Source organism: Carettochelys insculpta, chromosome 14 (genome assembly GCF_033958435.1).
Source record: "Carettochelys insculpta isolate YL-2023 chromosome 14, ASM3395843v1, whole genome shotgun sequence".
Lineage (NCBI taxonomy): Eukaryota > Metazoa > Chordata > Testudines > Carettochelyidae > Carettochelys > Carettochelys insculpta.
Genome location: NC_134150.1, coordinates 34,791,051 through 34,810,247, shown reverse-complemented (window position 1 = coordinate 34,810,247; position 19,197 = coordinate 34,791,051). Strand labels below are relative to the sequence as shown.

General features: G+C 42.1%; 2 protein-coding genes and 1 long non-coding RNA gene across 4 annotated transcripts in view; 1 reads left to right on the top strand and 2 right to left on the bottom strand.

Annotated features, from left to right (window-relative positions):
• ATMIN (ATM interactor) overlaps positions 1 to 9,569 on the bottom strand; it is a 21,122-nt gene extending 11,553 nt beyond the window's left edge. For both annotated transcript variants that reach the window (XM_075008314.1, XM_075008315.1), the window contains exons 1-3: positions 9,311 to 9,569; positions 2,043 to 2,168; positions 226 to 425 (exon numbers count right to left, since the gene is read on the bottom strand). In XM_075008314.1, the coding sequence (XP_074864415.1) occupies positions 226 to 425; positions 2,043 to 2,168; positions 9,311 to 9,544 (560 nt within the window). In that variant the 5' untranslated portion in view covers positions 9,545 to 9,569. The remainder of the gene's footprint in view (positions 1 to 225; positions 426 to 2,042; positions 2,169 to 9,310) is intronic.
• LOC142020481 (uncharacterized) overlaps positions 8,511 to 19,197 on the top strand; it is a 13,934-nt gene continuing 3,247 nt past the window's right edge. The window contains exon 1 of the long non-coding RNA XR_012647422.1: positions 8,511 to 8,801. This is a non-coding gene — a long non-coding RNA (uncharacterized LOC142020481). The remainder of the gene's footprint in view (positions 8,802 to 19,197) is intronic.
• Positions 13,316 to 19,197, bottom strand: part of CENPN (centromere protein N) — a 24,034-nt gene continuing 18,152 nt past the window's right edge. The window contains exons 8-10 of the mRNA XM_075008319.1: positions 18,623 to 18,735; positions 14,996 to 15,119; positions 13,316 to 14,693 (exon numbers count right to left, since the gene is read on the bottom strand). Coding sequence (XP_074864420.1) covers positions 14,578 to 14,693; positions 14,996 to 15,119; positions 18,623 to 18,735 — 353 coding nt within the window. The 3' untranslated portion in view covers positions 13,316 to 14,577. The remainder of the gene's footprint in view (positions 14,694 to 14,995; positions 15,120 to 18,622; positions 18,736 to 19,197) is intronic.

Genomic DNA, 19,197 nt, shown 5'->3' with positions numbered 1-19,197 from the left:
TTACTTTGTATTAGACACTCAATTCCCACTGCCACCAGTGGAGCTATAACTACTGTAAGCAACAGAAGCAAGAAACAGCAAACTGTATTAGTGTTGGTGGGCATTAATTGCATATAGGCAGCACACCCATCAACGGAAAGGATTTAAGTATGAGATGCATGTAAGAAGATGCCAGAATACTTAATACAAAATAAATCACTTAATATGCAATAGCTTCACGGTTACCTGTGCTCTGCAGGGATTTCATGGCCAGTTCTGTAAACATGAGACAGTAATGCTGTCCTGCTGGCATAAGGGCACCCACACGTACACTGGAAAGTCTTGCCACAGTCTTCTATATGCCTTTTCAAGTCCCACTCTGTGCCATATGAGTTGCTACATTTATCACATTTGTGCTTCTTCTCAGCATGCATTTTCATAAAGTGCTAAAATTCACAATGAAAGTTAGACAAATTAACAATAAAAATAAATACCTAAAAGCTCATTTATTTGCAAGACGGATACTGAGCTCGCACATGCAAAATAATTCAGGAACTATGCTAGTCTTAGAGGGGAGTGAGAAAACTTTCCTTAATTAGAAACACTTTTAAGTGCTTGACAGAAATATTTAGGCATTTACCCTGAAAAAAAAGATTTAAACATTTTTTGCACTGCCTGAGGCACAAACAATATAGTACTATTCTAGAACCATGAGAACAACAGAATGAAGAAACAAGTCTAGTTTCACTCTCCAAGTTGAGGTAGGAGTAAAAGGAAATTGAAAAGTTGCTTCCATTAATTTTAATAGTTTATTTTTTATACAAAAACAGTAACTAAAATATGATTTTACATAGTCATTGACCTACAGTTTTCATTGTTTTACCTTTAAATCTTCAGACAATACCAGAGAATGAATTTGTTGACAATATCTTACACTTGGTTATTAATTTTACATCAATTCCCATAGCTTATAACTATAAATTAACTACATCCACATAACGCTTACAGGGTCTTCTCCTGTATCATTGACATCAATGGGAGATTTGCCACTGATTTTCAGCGGGTACAGGATCAAGTGCACAATGCCTCTCATTCAAAGATCTTGCTGCTTTACTAACATTATAGCTAAATCATCAAAATACGCAACCTGAGAAAGTCTCTCTCTCTTTCTAAAAAAGACTAGAAAAAAAGGGGAGAGGCTAAGTGAGTTGTCCAAAGTTCTCAGAGAAAATAATTAAAACCCTTTATTCATGGCCCTGGGCTCTAACCACTATATAACATAACTGCAGGATCCAGTATGGCAGTGGAGTGACAGTGATGATGAGTCACAAATGTTAGGATTTGGGTTTTCAACAGAATTTAATTTTTTTCATAAAGAAGTCATATGAGAATTTCTTAACAAGAGATAATCCTGATTAACCTGCACTAGAAAGCCAACTGTGTAAAGAAATTAACTCTCGAGACAAAAGTACAGGAATTAATCTTAATTTTTAAGAGTAGATTAGACAGACACTTATCGGGGATAGTCTCGACAATGCTTAGTCCTGCTGAGAGGGCAGAGAACTAGCCCCAATGACCTTTCAAGGTCCCTTCCAGTTTTACTGTTCTATGAATTCCTACCATTTAAGACAGCTGATAATTTAAACCATCTTATTGCCCTTGGAGTCATACTGCTGATTTTTTTTTTTTATCATCATAGGACATTTAGAGAAAAATAGCAGCCATACACAAGCTCTTCAGAAAATTTGTATATAATGACCTTTTCTAAATTCTTCATTTTTAACCAAATTTTTAAATCAGAAACTGATGCTTTCTTGAACTTGAGAACATGCCAATCTTGTTACACACAAAGGCTGAAGTCTTCCAAAGTAGATCTGCAAGTTGTCATGTGCACATACACTGGGGTTTCTCCACACACTTGCTCTGAAATATGAGCTTACACACTGGGATGCCTAACATGTTTGAATACAGAATGTCATATACAGTCTTGAAGATTTGGCCCATGTTGTCTCCTGATTTCTCTTACACTATTCCTCAAAGAAAAGTAGTCCAGAAAACAATACCTGTTTTACAAGTGAAAACTGGGAAAATGGTCTGTTTGGTCCTCTAGGGCAGCCTTCAATAGGACAGCAGTAGAATTTCTGTGTCGTTTTCAAACCCTTCCTTATTGATGCATTTATTTTTCCATCCTGAAAAAGTAATTTTTTATTAAAGTTGGCAAGTGAGTCTGAGCTATTAATATTTGGAAGACAGAATAACTTTTGCTCAATATTTAGTTTATCTGCACTGACATACAAGCTAAAAGCTCTTTCTAAGTAACAGATAACTCCATTTGAGCTGAACAAAAAAAGCAATCTTGTAGCAATTTAAAGACTAACAAAATGATTTATTAGGTGATGAGCTTTAATGGGACAAACCCACTTTTCCAGATCTGGAGATGCTTTTTTGAGTTGGGTAATCTGCTCAGATACCACTTTGTAACTATGCCAGCAGAAATCTCCAGGAATCACAACAGATGATCCTACTGTGCTTTACTTCCAAATATTAAATTCTACTCATCATAGAGAAAATGGTTTCAGAATTTAAACAATTTACATCTGCCATTGTTAAAACTTTTTTTTAAGAGTCCACAGTGAATGGCTCTACAGTTTCAACCTCCACACTTCCTTTCAGTAAATACTTAGTATTCCAGTACAATGTGGTTTTAATTTTGAGTATTGTATTATGCTTAGCATTTCCAACCAATAAGATCACTACTTTACAATTTATATTTGCCTGCAATAATCACACTGCCAAAGTTGCTAAAGCCAGTAAAATAAAAGAACTAAAGTTTCATGCCCCACTTAATAAACGGGATGTCTGTGTGTACACACTTGAATGTTCACAGTAACAACTACAGAATCAGAGTGCCAAAAGGGACAGATTCTGCTTAATTAATTGTGGAAGATACTACACCTCACTCTCAAATCACATTCTACTTTTAATAGATTTCAGCCACCTATGCCTGGACCCTTTGCTAGTAATCTACTACTATCCCTCGGAAGGAAATTTGGGCTTAAATAGTCAGCTGTTCCAGAGCAAAATACCATGCTTCTGGGAAGCACAGAGACCAAAATAGCACATCTTTGCTGTGTCCACACTATGAGATAAATAAAAGGTACCTGCATCTGTCTCCAGAACACAGATGAACATATCACACTCTGCATAAATATACCCTGCTTACCTGAGACTTCAGAGCCCGGATAGATACTTCGGAAACATCCAAAGAAACTTGGGACAAAATAAAAGCCTACCAGTACAACAAGGGCTACTTAACACTAAACCTAATTGAAATATAACGCATCACCAGAAGTTGAGTTTTGGATTTAAACAGGCCCCTTCCCCCCAGAAACAAATCACCCTGGGAACAGAAAGACAGGCCCTGCACCTGACCACAGAAATGCACAGCCCCAGGGAGCATGGGACTGTACAACCTTTTGTTGCAAGTTAATTGTACTGAATGGCACAAGTCCCTACAATGAAGTTTAAAGAATTAAATGAATGAGATGGTCAACTGTCTCAGTTTATCAAAGAGAAACTGAAGGATTCTTGAACTTTGTTAATTAAATGTTTTGTGGAGTTTGGGGATAAAGATTTTACTTTCACTTGTTTTCTACTGACTCCTGAAAGTATTGAAATAAACTTCAGTTAGAAAAAAATCAAAAACCACTAAGTTCCAAGATAGTTATCTTGTGACACCATAGTCCACCACCGGTGCCTCTGCCAAGTTTTTCCCCATCCCTATAGAGAATAAATTTTGTTACACGCACTGAGGCCTATGTGGATGTGCACAACCAACAGAAACATATACTGCTGGTTGGGAGTGCTCTGCTAATCAGCTGGACAGTATTTGCATCTCTCCTGTGTGATGTCCCAAATGCTCAGCTTTACAGGGAACACAGTTAATCACCATCACATTACTAAAGGTCAGATTATTTTGTAAAGGTATATTAAATGCCTAAAGAAACAGATAATCACCTAGCAGAATTCTCAAGAGTGCCTAGAAACCCAGCTATCCCTAATTTCTGATAATTCCACTAGATGAATATCTGCTTTTCTTTAGGCACTTATTTAGTTATCTGCCCTAACAGCAAAAACAGTTTAGTAAAAGGCGTGCTGTAAAAGAGGGCTGAACATGGAAGAGGCAGATATGCATATAGAGATAAAAAGTTTCTATAGTGAGAACTGTCTGCATATAGCTCTAACGTATTTTTCAATCAGTAATGATCAGATACATGGCCATTAGAATCTATATTTCCAAATACAGACTCTCCATAGACACTGTCTGAGACACACAGTGCTCCATTACTCGCCTGAGCTATAACCAAGTGGAACAGTAGAGTACAAGGAATCTGATGAGAGTACAAGGCACTATGATAACAAGCCTGAGAACTATTTGGGTCATGTACACAAATGCATGGGTCTGGATTTCATGCACCGGGAGAGAGGTATCAGACACCAACGGGCGCTGAGCCCACAGTTATTGATGATGATGAAGGATACTGAGGGAATTGGCACATGTCATTGCCGAACCTTTGGCCATTATCTTTGAAGACTCTTGGAGATCAAGAGAGATCCTGGATGACTGGAAAAAGGTAAATGTAGTGCCCATTTTTAAAAAAGGAAAGGATAATTCAGAGAACTACAGACCAATCAGCCTTACCTCAATCCCTGGGAAAATAATGGAGGGGATCCTCAAAGAATCCATTTCAGAGCACTTGGAAGAGGGGAAAGTGATCAAAAGTAGCCAATATGGATTCACCGGGGCAAGTCCTGCCTGACCAATCTGATTAGCTTCTACGACGAGGTTACAGGCTCTGTGGACATCGGGAAGTCAGTGGATGTGATATACCTTGACTTCAGCAAGCTTTCGATACGGTCTCCCACAACAGTCTTGTCTACAAGTTAAGGAAACATGGATTGGATCCTTGGACTACAAGGTGGACAGAAAGCTTACTTGACAGTTATGCCCAATGGGTAGTGGTCAATGGCTCAATATCTGGATGGTGGCTGGTTTCAAGTGGAGTGCCGAAAGGCTCGGTTCTGGGGCCGGTGTTGTTCAACATCTTTATTAATGACCTGGATGAGGGACTGGATTGCACTCTTCGCAAGTTTGTGGATGACACAAAACTAGGGGGAGAGGTAGATATGATGGAGGGTAGAGAGAGAATCCAGAGTGACCGGGATAAATTGGAGGATTGGGACAAAAGAAATCTGATGCGATTCAACAAGGAGAAGTGTAAAGTCCCGCACCTGGGGTGGAAGAATCCTAAGCACTGTTATAGGCTGTGGACCGACTGGTTTAGCAGCAGTATGGCAGAAAGGGACCTAGGGGTTATGGTGGATGAAAGGCTGGAATGTGAGTAAACAGTGTGCCCTTGCAGCCAAGCACACTCACGGTATAGTAGGGTGCATTAGGAGGAGCATTTTGATCAGATCTAGAGAAGTGGTCATACCCCTCTATTCAGCGCTGGTGATGCCACATCTGGAATATAGTGTCCAGTTTTGGGCCACCCCCCCCAATATAAAAAGGATATGGATGTGCTGGAGCAGGTTCAGTGGAGGGCAACAAAAATGATTAAGGGGCTGGAGCACAAGACCTATGGGATAGGCTGAGGATTTGGGCTTGTTTAGTTTACAGAAGAGAAGACTTAAGGGTGATTTAATAGCAGCCTTCAACCTCCTGAAGGGGAGCTCTAAAGAGGAGGGTGAGAAATTGTTCTCAGTAGTGTCAGATGACAAAACAAGGAGTAACGATCTGAAGTTGAAGAGGAAGAGGTGTAGGTTGGATATTAGGAAAAACTATTTCACCAGGAGACTAGTGAAGCATTGGAATGCGTCGCCTAGAGAGGTGGTGGATCCTCCATCCCTTGTGGTTTTTAAGTCCTGGCTTGACAAGGTCCTGGCTGGGATGACTTAGTGGGGGTTGATCCTGCTTGAAGCAGAGGGCTGGACTAGATGACCTCCTCAGGTCCCTTCCAGCCCTATGATTTTATAGCAGTTTATGTGGGGAAAGAAAGCATTTTATTTCCTTCCAACAGCAAACTAGGAACAGAACAGTTAAATTCTGCAGTAACTGGTTCAAAATGATCACCTATGTAGATCCAGAAGTACTGCATGTGCCTCAAAGCACAAGCTTGGATGGTTTAGAAGAACCTCATCTGTTGGAACTGTGCTCAAACCCTATGTATCCCTTGTGGCTCCTCACCCAAGGATGCATCAGCCGATGCCATTCAAATCCTTCTATCTGGTTTTGAGGAGAAATACACATGGGACAACTTGACCAATAACAAACAAGTCTAACTGGCTGTGTCCCAGAGAAAATGTCATGGTTTGGTCCCTGGGAACTATTTATACCCATGTTCTGTAGCACAAAGTGGCCAGGGCCTCCAGGTGCCATAACAATATAAATACAAATTAAAAATGATGAAAGAGCGTTACAAAGATAAAATCCCAAAATACTCTTAATAGTATCCATTATTCTTGACATCAATTTTTTATGTATAAAAAGTCATCACAGAATTACTACATAGAGACAAACTGAACTCTAAGTATGCATATACAGGTTGAATCTCTCTTCTGGCACGCTGGGGACCTGACCGGTGCCAAACCAGAGAATTTGCTGGACTATGGGAAGTCAATATTGTCTAGCACATTACCATCACTTGTACTATTTACTCAGCTCTTAGAAGACATTTAGGGGTAAATTACGATAAATAAATAACAGCACAGAACGGAATCAGGGCGAGTGGCTGTAAACAAACTTTATGGAACCATGAGAAACTTGTCCACACCCATGCTAAGTGGTCATCTGGCTAACTAAAATTTTGCTGGTTTACGGATATTGTCAGATGAGATGGTTCCGGATTAGAGAGGTTCAACCTGTTCTATTAAACAAGTTGATACATTTCGCAATGAAGGGTGAGCTTCTAGAAGATGCATCGTTCTCCCCATTGTAATAAAATAAACATGAAACACTAACCTAGAACAGCCATCAATGCCATATACAGTACCCTTTGAACATCAGTAGCTTTAGAAACACTTCGGCAGCTTACTGTGTTTCTAAAGAATACTAACTGTCCTTACAGAGCTCCCCACCAAAAGGCACGGAAGACGCAAGGAGCCAGAGATGTGGTGTTGGACAAATGGCAGGCTGTCAAAGTTTGAGTACACATGTGGGGTCAAGTTGAGAGCCTGGTTCAGTATGTACACCTGGCATACATTATTTTATGCATGATCTGGGCTGTGGGAACCAGGACCTAGCTCAAGTACAGAATCATGGGATTTGGTATGCGGAACCAATGGTGCACATCAAGAGCTGTAAAAACACCAACTCCATGGATGCTCTGGGGCTGGAAGGAAGTTCAATATATCCTTGGATCAGGGTGAGTGGATTTTGGGGTGGAAGGTGAGAGGAGTGGGGCCTTGTGGGCTTTGTTCAGGTGCATGGTCAGGGAGGGGCCAAAATATGCGGTTCAGAACCTGGAGGATTTTGGGGCTCAGGAGCATGCTCATGGCAAAGAGTGGTTGGTAACTGGAACCAATCAGGCCTGCTTAGGTGCTGGGCATACAGAATGGTACATGGGCCTGGTATGCCTTCTTCAGGTACATGATTAGGATATGGGAGGTTTGTTACCTGAACTCAGTGAGCCAGGGATCTCTGACTCCATTGGACCTTGTTCAGATGCTTGGTGGGTGGGGAGGAAAGGCTATAACGGGTTAGGGACATTCAGTATCTGAAACAGCCAAGCCTTGCTCAGAAATGGGAGGGGAGTGATGTGATGTGCCAAATATATGGAGTGAGTTATACGGGCTGCTGATGCCACAGCCCAATGAATATTCATAGCTCAGTGCTCACCTCCAAAGTTCAGAGACCTGAGTTTCTCAGCTGCCTCATGCAGAGCTGCAAAGGACCCACAAAACATCAGTGCCTGAAGCACCAGCTCGCAGCTGGTGATCCCTGCCTATTCTACTTGTGTTGCAGTAGGGAGGAGGATGTGACATGGCAGCTCCCACATTTCCAGCCCTTCCCTTCCCTCCCCATCAGGAGTGACCACAAAGAGGGTTTCCATAAAGCAAGAGGAGAGGACAGACCTTGCATCTGACCAGCTGCCTGAGGGGGCTTGTGTTAGTGGCTGGCTTTAGGGAAAATGGTACTGTAGACAAATTTTCCTTTTGGTGCCCCAACCTTCATGGTCCCCGCCCCAAAGGCTCCCCATACTCTCCTCTTACATCCCTCTCTATGACATGCTCCCTTTTTTCCCTAATGACACAGTGAACCACACCCAGCACCTCCCTCCAGTGTCCCAACGTCTGCATTCCTCTCTCCTCCACCTCCCTCCTGTGTACTGTGCTCTCTGCACTACACCCCTTCACTCCTACTCCTTGTGCCTCCTGCACCCCTAACTCCTAACACCCCTCCTGCAACCACGTGGAGAAACTGACTCCACCCCCCAGACGCACAAAGCAGCTGGCATTGCTGCTCACTCTTACACTGGACTGCTGCTCCTTCACCCACATGCACCCTAGGGGGTGCACAAGGAAAGGGAGAATTCAGCTGCTTGCTGCCTCAACACAGCCCAGGTGGGGAAGTGACCTGAGTGCAGACACCCCAGGTGTTGCGTATGGGGGTAAGGGGGTAGAGAGGAAATGTTTCCGATTCACATTGATGTTATTTTAAAGACACACATCAATTTACAGTGTTCCCGAAGGGAGGAACCCGAAGATGTTCTGGGCACCACCAAAATGTTTACAAACCTACTGCCCTAAGGAAATGTTCAAAGGTAAGGAGGGTTGGTACTCAGACCATGGGGGCAATGGCTGGACTCGGGGGTACTGTGCCCACACCACATCCAGGCGGAATGGGGAAGGAAGGTATCCAGACCTGGGGGTGGTGCCCAGGGCACACCCAGATAGGGCAGAAGGGTGGGCCTGGACTCAAGGGGATAGGTCAGTGGTATGAGCCCTGGCCTGCTAAACCCAGGATTGTGAGCTCAATCCATGAGGGGGCCATTTAAGGAACTGGGGCAAACAGATGTTTTTTTCCCTAAAAGGGGGGACATTGTGCTTGGTCCTGCCAAGAGGGCAGGGACTGGACTCAATGACCTCCCAAGGACCCTTCCAGCTCTATGAGATGCACGTGTCTCCATGTACGCTCAGGAAGGGCAGGGGTGGGTAGGATACCCGGACCCGTGGGGGGGGGGGTACCTGGGGCACGCTCAGGGACGGCGGGTGCCAGTGTCCCGACCCGGGGGGAGGCCGCGCTCGGGGCACGCTGCGGGAGGGTCGCTACCTGCACGCGGTGGGCCTTGCTCAGGTGCATGCTGAGGGCCGGGCTGTTGGGTAGCACCTTGCCGCAGCCGGGCACCGTGCACAGAATGTTGGTGCGCACGGCCCGGGACAGCTCAGTCACCGACGGGCGCACGAGCTCCCGCGCGACAGGGCGCTCCCCGTCAGGGGCCGAAGCCCGCGGCCACCCCAGCCGCTCTCCGCTTTCCGCCGCCGCCGCAGCGCCTGGCGCCGCCATGTTGTTTTCGACCGCTCACAAACAAACCGGCCTAGCAGCAGTACTTCCGGGTGGGCGACGGACGCAGCTTCTCCACAGTAATGAATATTCATAAGGCGAGCGTCGATGGCCACGCCTCTCAGTCCTGGCCACGCCTACAAATGCGCTTCCGCTCGGCCTAGTCTCGCCCGGTCTAGTTGTTCCTTTTCCAGCTGCGGCAGGCGGCGTCGTTCCTCGGAGAGCGCCAGGGAAGAGGGGTGGGGAAGCTCTTGGGCCCAGTTCTGACCGGACTTAGGGTCGGGGGCTCCTAGGCCACAGGCGGGCACTCCGAGGAGGCTGTTCCGCCCCGTCACGGCCCCGCTGTGCCCCAGGGGTGGCGCAGCTGAAGGGCACCGAGGAAGTCCCGAGCTGCTGGCCCGTGTGGCCCCCAGCCGGCCCGGGCGGCAGCTTGAGCGGAGGCCGCACGTGAGCACGTGGCGAGGCAGGTTGGCAGGAGAGCTGCAAGAGCGCACTTGGGATCAAATTGCCAGTAGGGGGTTGAGGCGATTAATGATGGGGGCGAACCCCCCCCCCAAGGCAATGGGCAACGCCGACTGGCAAGAACATCAGCCCCTGGTGGCTGCAGACTGGAGCTGGCACCATGGAACATCCCAACTGTCTCTCTAACTCGGGCAGGGAAGGGGCAGAGCCAACAGGGTACAAAATGGGGGAGAGAGCAGAGCTGAGGGTTTAGTTTGGGGTGGAGGAATACAAGCAGCCCAGAGAGCTGGGCCTCCTGTGGCTTCTGCTGCAAGGTGCTCCTTCCCTCTTAGGCCCTAGTGCTGGGCCCACTTTCCTGCTTGTGGTACAATGCTGAGTGTCAGGGAGAGTAGAGCAAAGAATGCGTGTGGGATGGGGATATAGGGAAATACACACATCTCATAGAGCTGGCAGGTACCTTGGCAGGTCATTGAGTCTCGTCCCCTGCCCACTTAGCAGAGCCAAGCACCATCCCTGAGGTTTTTTTTTTCAAATCTCTTTGCCCTAGCCCCCTAAATGGCCTACTCTGGGATTGAACTCATACACCTCCCTGCCTCCAATCCAAGGGATGTAAGATAGGAGGAGAGAGCCAGTAGGATGGATAGGGCAGGTAGAAGAGGCTGAGGGAGCAAAGGATGGGGGAAGTGGGGATAGGTGCCCCTATAATGTAATAAACGTATGTGCTTAACGGGCAAAGCAGAAATCAGCGTGGCAAAAAAAAGTGATGACCCATCTCTCCCATGCATCACCTCCAGGATGCCCAAAAGTGATTGCTCATCCTGGGGGACACATACAAAAAATGTGTATTTATAACTTTCCTCAAACCGATCACCTTTCTGCAAAATGTCATCCTGTTACTTTGAAACAAACGTAGCTTCACCTTTCTGTACATGAAATGTGAGGTTAATTATTTTAGTTTGTTTTTACTCTGTGATATGATTGTGCGACATGACATATTGGTCAATCACGCCAGGCTAGATATAATTAAATTGTAAGATTAGAGAAGTATATGATTGATCAGTAGTTAAAGGATAATTATGTATTAGATATAGTAAGGAAGGCTAACATGCAAGAGCTACATGCTGAGGCATGAAAGATTTTAGCTTAGCTATCTGAGTCCTTAGAGATAAGAAATGCTGACAAGTGACAGAAGAATAGCCCAATGTTGTAAGATTACGGGAACAGATTTACTAAAGGTAAGATCAGGGAAAAAAAAATAGCTGGAAAATTAAATTGTAAAGATCACAAAAATGCTCTTTAACAACAGGATTCAGATTGTATGTTACTGCTGATGAGAACAACAGGACTGATGCTTATAGATTTGTCTAACGGTACCTCAAAAATTTTTTAGGGAGGCCATACCAATAAGAAAAAAAAGAGTTGGTACTTTCATGTACATAATATAGGTATAGTTAAAACTCATGATAAAAGACAGTACTCAGCTTGGAAACATTTAGCTTCATAAAATAAACTTCAACAGGAACCATCCCTCTACTGATGATCAATCATTGAAAGACTCATCAGATCTTAACACCAGCTAGGAGGATGCATGTCTTTCGCTGTAATTAGTGTATGGATATGTGTAGTATTTGCGCATGCAGTGATATTCATAATTTTTGTGGTAACTAAAACAATTTTAGACTTTGTTCTTCTGACTATATGTACTATTCCTCCTGGCTTTCATGTGCTCTTGTGAGCACTAGATCTAAAATACATGGCAGACTTAACTCAAGAGTGTAGCTGCTAGAGCTGAAGCCACAAACATCTGTAAAATTATTTTACAGAAAAGGCTACAAGTGGCTTTTATACTAATGAACATCTTGCAGGACAGTACTGTTAAACATAAGATTGTCCTCAAGACCTACCTACAATAGTGATAATTCTAAACTTCATTAGTCTTAGTCTTGAAAAACCACTACCATGTCACCTTTAAGTCTTCTCTTTTCTAAACTTAATCTCAACTTTCAGTCTTCCCTCATAGCTCATGTTCTCTAAACCTTTAATCATTCTTGTTGCTCTTCTCTGGATCTTCTCCAATTTCTCCACATCTTTCTTGAAATGTGGTGCCCAGAACTGGACACCGTACTCTAATTGAGGCCTAATGAGCACAGAGTAGAGTGGAAGAATGACTTCTCATGTCTTGCTCTCAACACTCCTGTTAATGCATCCCAGAATCCTGTTTGCTTTTTTGCCACATCATCACAGTGTTGACTCATATTTAGCTTGTGGTCCACTATGAGCCCTAGATCACTTTCTGTAGTGCTCCTTACTGGATAGTCGCTTCCCATTTTTTCCATGTATGAAGCCATCTGTGCCTTCCTAAGTGGAGTACTTTGCATTTGTCCTTATTAAACTTTATCCTGTTTACCTCAGACCATTTTGTGAGTCTGTATAATTAGACCTCTGGAATCTCCACTACATTGCATCTGATAAAGCCGGTCTTTGCCCTCAAAAGCTTATGCTCCAAAATATCTCTGTTAGTCTGTAAGGTGTCACAGGACATTATTAGAGGGGATAGTATGATGAAGAGAGAGACTGATGGGGGCAGCATCAAGGTAGTCGTGTGTGTTTTGTACTAGTAAGAGCAGTGTGCGTGCCTTAGGATGAAGAACAGGATATTGCATTATCAGGGTCTTAACCTTTCATTTCCTCGCTTTTGTTAAGCCAACCTCTGGAAGGCAGAGCTAGGGAAGTAGTAAAGCTGGTAGTAAAACACTCGAAGAATGAAATTCTGCTTTTCTGTCATAAATTAATATCACTTGGGAGATGGCACTGGGAAGATAACCGGTACATGAAGTGGAAAACTTCATAGGTCTAGTTTCTATAATGACATATGGGTATATGAGAAAGACCCATATAAAGAAGTGATTGATTACCAGTGGAAAATGGACCATTAAGCTAGTCTTCATAGAAGTGTAGTTAGTTGTTGTCCATAATGGAAACACAGATTTTTACATTCAACTTTTTTGGATTATGCTTTCTTTAAGTAGCCTTTCCCTTCTCATGGGGATATTGGGCAGGCCTGAGTTTGAATAAAAAATTAAAACAGATTCTGCAGAATAATCATGGCTTAATAGTATACTTAGACCTTTTCAATTCTGCTGGATTTTATAGTTAGAAGAAATACGCTCACAAACTAGCAGCATATCAGGTACAATAGTGTATAATACATAGAATTCAACCTATAATAATTGCAAAAATATTCAGTATAAAAGTATCTCAAGCCAAAACTTCCTACAAATGTTACTTTCAAATTTTATTGGTCCTTTCAAATGTAAGAAAAAGAAAATATTACACAAACCCTAACTAAATAAGTTAGTATACTTATATCACAAACATTCTGAAAAAATTCTCTCTGTCCATGGACATTAAGTGAAAAAAATTCTAATACACAAAATACATCAATGAACTATTAATCAACACCTAGAAGAGACACCTTTTGAACAATAAAAGCAATCTGCAAATCGTATATTTAAATCTGTAGCTTAAAATATTAAAATGATTAAATTCAAAATGTGTGTAATTATGAACACATGACTCTACTGCAAACCCTATTTCTGTTTAACACTACATTAGCCTGGTATGGCAATCTCTACATACGCAAATGTGCAAGGACTGTTGCAGGGTCAGACTCTAGAAAGATAAGCATTTAAAAAACAATACTTCCCCAAAAGTAAAAGTTTTGCTTTAATAGAAAGTTCCCATGTCCTTTATTCTTATGGGAAAACTTACATAACTATGTTTAATAGTTTAGATACCTAGCTATTCAGTCATATGAAAAAATATTAAACATCTATTGTACCTTAAGCATCACATCTGTTTGTTTAGTATTTAATACCACTGTAATGATATGAAAAATGAACCGAAAGTTTGATATCAGCTTTTGCTAGTCAATCAGAAGCCCAAACATGATTTAAAAAATGAAACAACTATTCAATTACATATATCTCATTATAAATGAAGTCATGACAATAGGTTATTGTTACAAGAAGGAAGTCTTCTGTTGAAATGAAAATGAAAGGAGAAGGCTAGAATGTCAGTTTTCCAAGCAGTGTATGTTAGTCTCCTGACATTCTCACTGATAATGTGTCTTTTATGATTGATGAAAGACTACAGATTTAACCATTTTATTGTGTGATGCTGGCACAATGAAAGAAGGCTAATCTGTCACATTACTTGACTTATTGCATTCTGATTATCTCCAATCTCTAATTTGTTGTGTGCTCACCAAAATACATTATGATCCACAGAAGAACTTCAATGAACTGGTTTAATTAGCTGAATTTAATGTTTCAGCTATCTGCTAGATGACAGGCCATTAATCAATCTCATTGGCTAATCCATTTGTTAAAAACAGTAAGGAAAAAGTATTATCTTAAATTTAAACTAGCATTTAAAATGATTCAAGAGATTACCAAAGAATAAATTAGCTTTAAAAATGGTTATTAAATTTATGTTTTGATTACATGAGATACCAGTAGTTAAGTACATTATATACACAATTCTCTGGGAATGTGTTTTTGCAGTAAAAAGAGTCAGGGGCCTAGACAACTTGGTGAAAGTATACCTCTTCGCTCTTTAATTTTAAAATAGTTTCTGGCTTTTTGTGGTATGCATGTAAGTAAAGGTGAGAGAGGTGCATCAGCCAGACCTGGAAGGAAAGAAAAAAAAAATTACAGCCCAACTCATCCGTCACCTTACCTTTTTCATATGATTTAAATTAAAAGGTACAAATTGAGCATCCATGTAATTAGACAAATTAGACAAGAAAACTCATGCTTTCTTGCAAATCTAATCAGCTAAGGCTATCTGCACAAGAATAGATTTCTATGCTTTCTTCAATTCTATATGTACACAGAATCATTTTATCCACTCTACTATTTACAAAAGATATTCAAGCTAAATGAAAGACAACATAGTAAAATAGTACACCTATTATTCTGTAGCACTCACCGGCTGGTGCTAAGGATTTCAATGCTTCTAGAAGATGGGGACTGGAAAATTTGACTACACATCTGAATGGCTCTTTTTCAGACAGGACATCCATTCTAGGTTCACTTTTAAACATTGTTTCAAGCTGTGAACACAAAGCATTCAGGGTACATAAGCAAGGATATGCTTTTATGGGCATACTACTAAAAACAAAGCAATATTAAGACTGTAGTCCTGGTTTTTGTTAAATGTGTCCTCTCTCCTCTCTACTAGGAAAAGACTTGGAAACAATTTATGCGACTTGCACTTCAGTTTAACACCATACAAAAATGGGCCATTACCAATTAAAACCTGGCTGTCATAACCATTGTGATAAACCATAAGTGAAGCACTTCCTGGTTGTAAGGGGTGCCCCCTCAGGTCCTCATTTTTAATAAACAGACATCCAGTTTTTATTTTAAAAGTTAAAATAGGCCAGCTAGTGTTATTTAGTTTGAATTTAAGTATTAAAGGAAACTGCAAAGGTTAGAAACATTAAATTCTTAATTTAAAGAAATTTCAGGTACAATAAACTCCTTCATATCTGGCAGCCCTGGGACAGGGAGGGTGCCCGATATTCAAATATTTCTCAATAGAGAAACATACTTAGCAATGCATTACACTGAAGAAAAACAAAATTAGATATTAAGAAACAAACAAAAGTGTATGCAGAATACTTTATTTACCAACAAAAGTAGTATTGCACAAAGTAAACTTATACTGTATTTGCTGTATTTATTTGTATTTACTGTCAATACACTACTTATAGAAAACGTAACTAAAATTTACTCAAGGTTAAAATGCCGGTTATTTGAGAGTTCTGAATAACAGAATGTTGGATATGAAAGAGTTTATTTAACTATATTTGCCCATAACCTGTCAGCTGCTGTTTCACAGTCACAATTTCCTATTTAAAAAAGCATCTCCCTATTTGCTGAATGAAAGACCCATGCAAACAGAAAACAGACTGGTGCATAAAATAAATTAAGATAAAGAATAGAGAATGTAGGAGCTGGTTGGAACTCTAATATGTAAGACACATTGTCCGTGTCTACACTACCTCCCTTCTTTGAAGGGAGGATGGTAAGTAGGGTGTCAGGAGATTATTAATAAAGTGCTGCGCCACATATGCAGCACTTCATTAAGCTAATTCCCCCCCATGGCAACTTCGAAGTGTTAAACTTCGAAGTGCTGGCTTACACATAGCCACAGCTAACCCGCCAGTACTTCGAAGTGCCCAGGCAACTTTGAAGTCCCTTTATTCCTCAAAATTTTCTGTTTGCAAAATTTTGAGGAGTAAAGGGACTTCAAAGTTGCCCGGGCACTTTGAAGTACTGGCAGGTTACCCGTGGCTACACGTGAGCTGGCACCTCAAAGTTTAATACTTCGAAGTTGCTGTGGGGGAGAATTAGCTTAATGAAGTGCTGCATATGCAGCGCAGCACTTCATTATTAATCTCCTGACACCCTACTTACCACCCCCCTTGGAAGTAGGGAGGTAGTGTAGACAGTCATTTTCAGACATCAACATTGTAAGAGTGAGAGAAGGCAGGGCAGGAGTTAAACCAAGCCTGTTTGCCCAATTAGTCCCACTTCAGTTCACCTGCAGCCAGTGTCAGGCCTGGAGGAGCATAAAAGGAGGGAAGCCAGCCCAGTTCAGAGCTGACCAGCCAAGAGGCAGAAGCTGGCTCTAAGGCAAGCAGGGCCTGAGCCAGCACTACCACTGGGTTGGCCACTAGAGAGAGGAGCCTCCACTAGGCACAAAGGGGGAGCCCCCTCTCACAAGGAACCCCTCTCCTGCCAGAGGGGAAATGAGATTCTCGGGGCTATGCACCAAACTTATTCTTCAGCCTCTAGGGTGGGGGCTTAAGATCCACACCCTGGGCCCCTACACCACCCTGCCATCGATGAGAACAGCTCATAAATATGAATTTAATTCAAAAGGGGATGCTAAACATGGAAATGATTAGTATCCTCATTTGCTGCGTGGTGGAAAAAAACATTTTAAAATCACAAGTTCTAGCTTAAAAAAAAAATCTACCACCTCCTGTGAGGTTGTTAGATATGAAAGGGAATAAATTGGGGTGGGGTGGGGTGGGGTGGGGTGGGGCGGGGGTAGCTAAAAGTATCAGAACAATGCATTGTTCACGGTTGACTTCTCACTCCTAATGTCCCAACATTATTTGAGAGTCTGTAAACAATCCAATTATGGCCCAAATTCAGACAAATCTCCCTATCCTCTGAAACTTGCTCCAGTTCTTCACTTCACATTTTCACTCCCACTATGTTTGGCCTATTTTTTCACTCATACATTTTGGCTACCTCTGTGCCCTCCCTTGCTCTTCTTTTCAACTTATGTTTCCAGTCTGGATTCTTCTCTGAGGTGTGTCTCAAGCTACTTCAGGCTTGATCCTATCACTGGTATAGTTGATTTTTAAAAAGTCCTGATGGGGCCTATTAGAATTATTTTATTTATTCCTTTGAACAACCCATCGTCTATGTAAACCACTGGTGTCCACAAGGAAGACACATGATTGCCACAGGCCCCCCCCTCCCACCTTCGCCCTCACAGCCAGGCACCCTACCCCCACTGTCCCCAGTGACTGACCAGAGCAGCTCAGCCCCAAGAGCTGGGGCAGCGGCTCAAGTGCTGTGTGGTTGGCTCAGGCTCCACACAGTGGGGCGTCTCCTCAGGTGCCACTCTGCTTCTTGGGGCTGAGTGGCTCTGGCGGCACGATGCTCAAGGAGCTACCACACCACCATGCAGCCCTGGAGCCAGCCACGTGGCATCCAAGCTCCTGAGCCACGATGCTGCTGCCCAAGCTGAAGCACCAACCCGTTGACCCACATTCATCACCATATGCTTCCCCATTCATCACATGTGGTGAACAGGGAGTGTATTGGACACTGCGGATGTAAACGCACTTTTAGGTGGAAGACCTCTTAATGGAATTAGGGGTGTGCCCACATAGCAAATAATTCTTCACGAAAAAGGCAAATATGACCAATGTATAAAATAAAACATTAGCGGTCATCTTTTGGAATCTCCACTGACACATTAAGAGTTTGTTTTGTTATTACAGATATTTCTCTGCTCATCTAGTGAGTGTTATCTGTACTGATAGCTATCTTTATAAAGACTCTGTATAATCTGAGGAACTGGGTCTCACCCATTAAAGTTCATCACCTAATAAATGTGTTAGCCTTTAAGGTGTTACAGGATAGCTTGTTGTTTGTGAAGCTACAGACTAACAGGACTATCCTCCATTTTATCAGTACTTCAAATCACTTTATTGTAGTACAATATCCAAAATACTTTGCTCCCAAGATTATGATCAAATTAGTGTTATCATTACTCAAGTAGAATAGATGATGCTAGATTGAGATATGATCCCGTTTTTGAAAAGTAAGTTCTTTGGGCACAAGATTAATGAGTGCAACGAGAGCTCTGCATTAGAAAGCTACAACTGCAGCTAGTTTATGAAAAATCTAATAATGTTTTATGCAAAATGTCAGAACAGAAACTAGGGAATTCTTTACAATTGTGCTTTACAAACATCTACTGAATAGTTATTTTAACCAAATTAGAAGGATTAAATGTGTTTATCACCTTGTATTGTGCAAATTCTATTTTTGGTTGGAGACCATCGCCAAAGACCTCCTGATTCACTCTCTGGATTCTCTCTTTTTCCCTTTTATTTTCTTGAATTATCCTTGGATCCACTGCAGGGGAAAAAAATCCCACCCCTTGTTAATGCTCATGTGACACTGTTTAGCTGTTATGTAAATGTTCTGTTTACTTGGGAATGATATTTAGATGCAACATGCTGAGAAAAGAATACAAATTCTACAGAAGTCACAAAATGATCATGTGTTAGATGACTGGTCAAATGTGAAAATTCACGACTTACAACCAACTGCAAACCAATAAAACAGGCAGACAAATAAAGGAAAAAAAAGTTTAGCATTGTGTACTTTGTAGGTGGGGAGTAAATGCTTGAATGCCACACACTCACACTCCAGCCTAGCTCTAAGCAAATGCTGGAAGTAGCTTACTTTTAGGAATCTCAAAACATCCAGGCTTTTAGAAATTAGACTAACCTTTTTTAAATGTATAGGAAGATTGCTTTTGGGGAATTAACTAGATTTCATTAGCTATTTTTCAAACACTCAATCTAGTGCTAG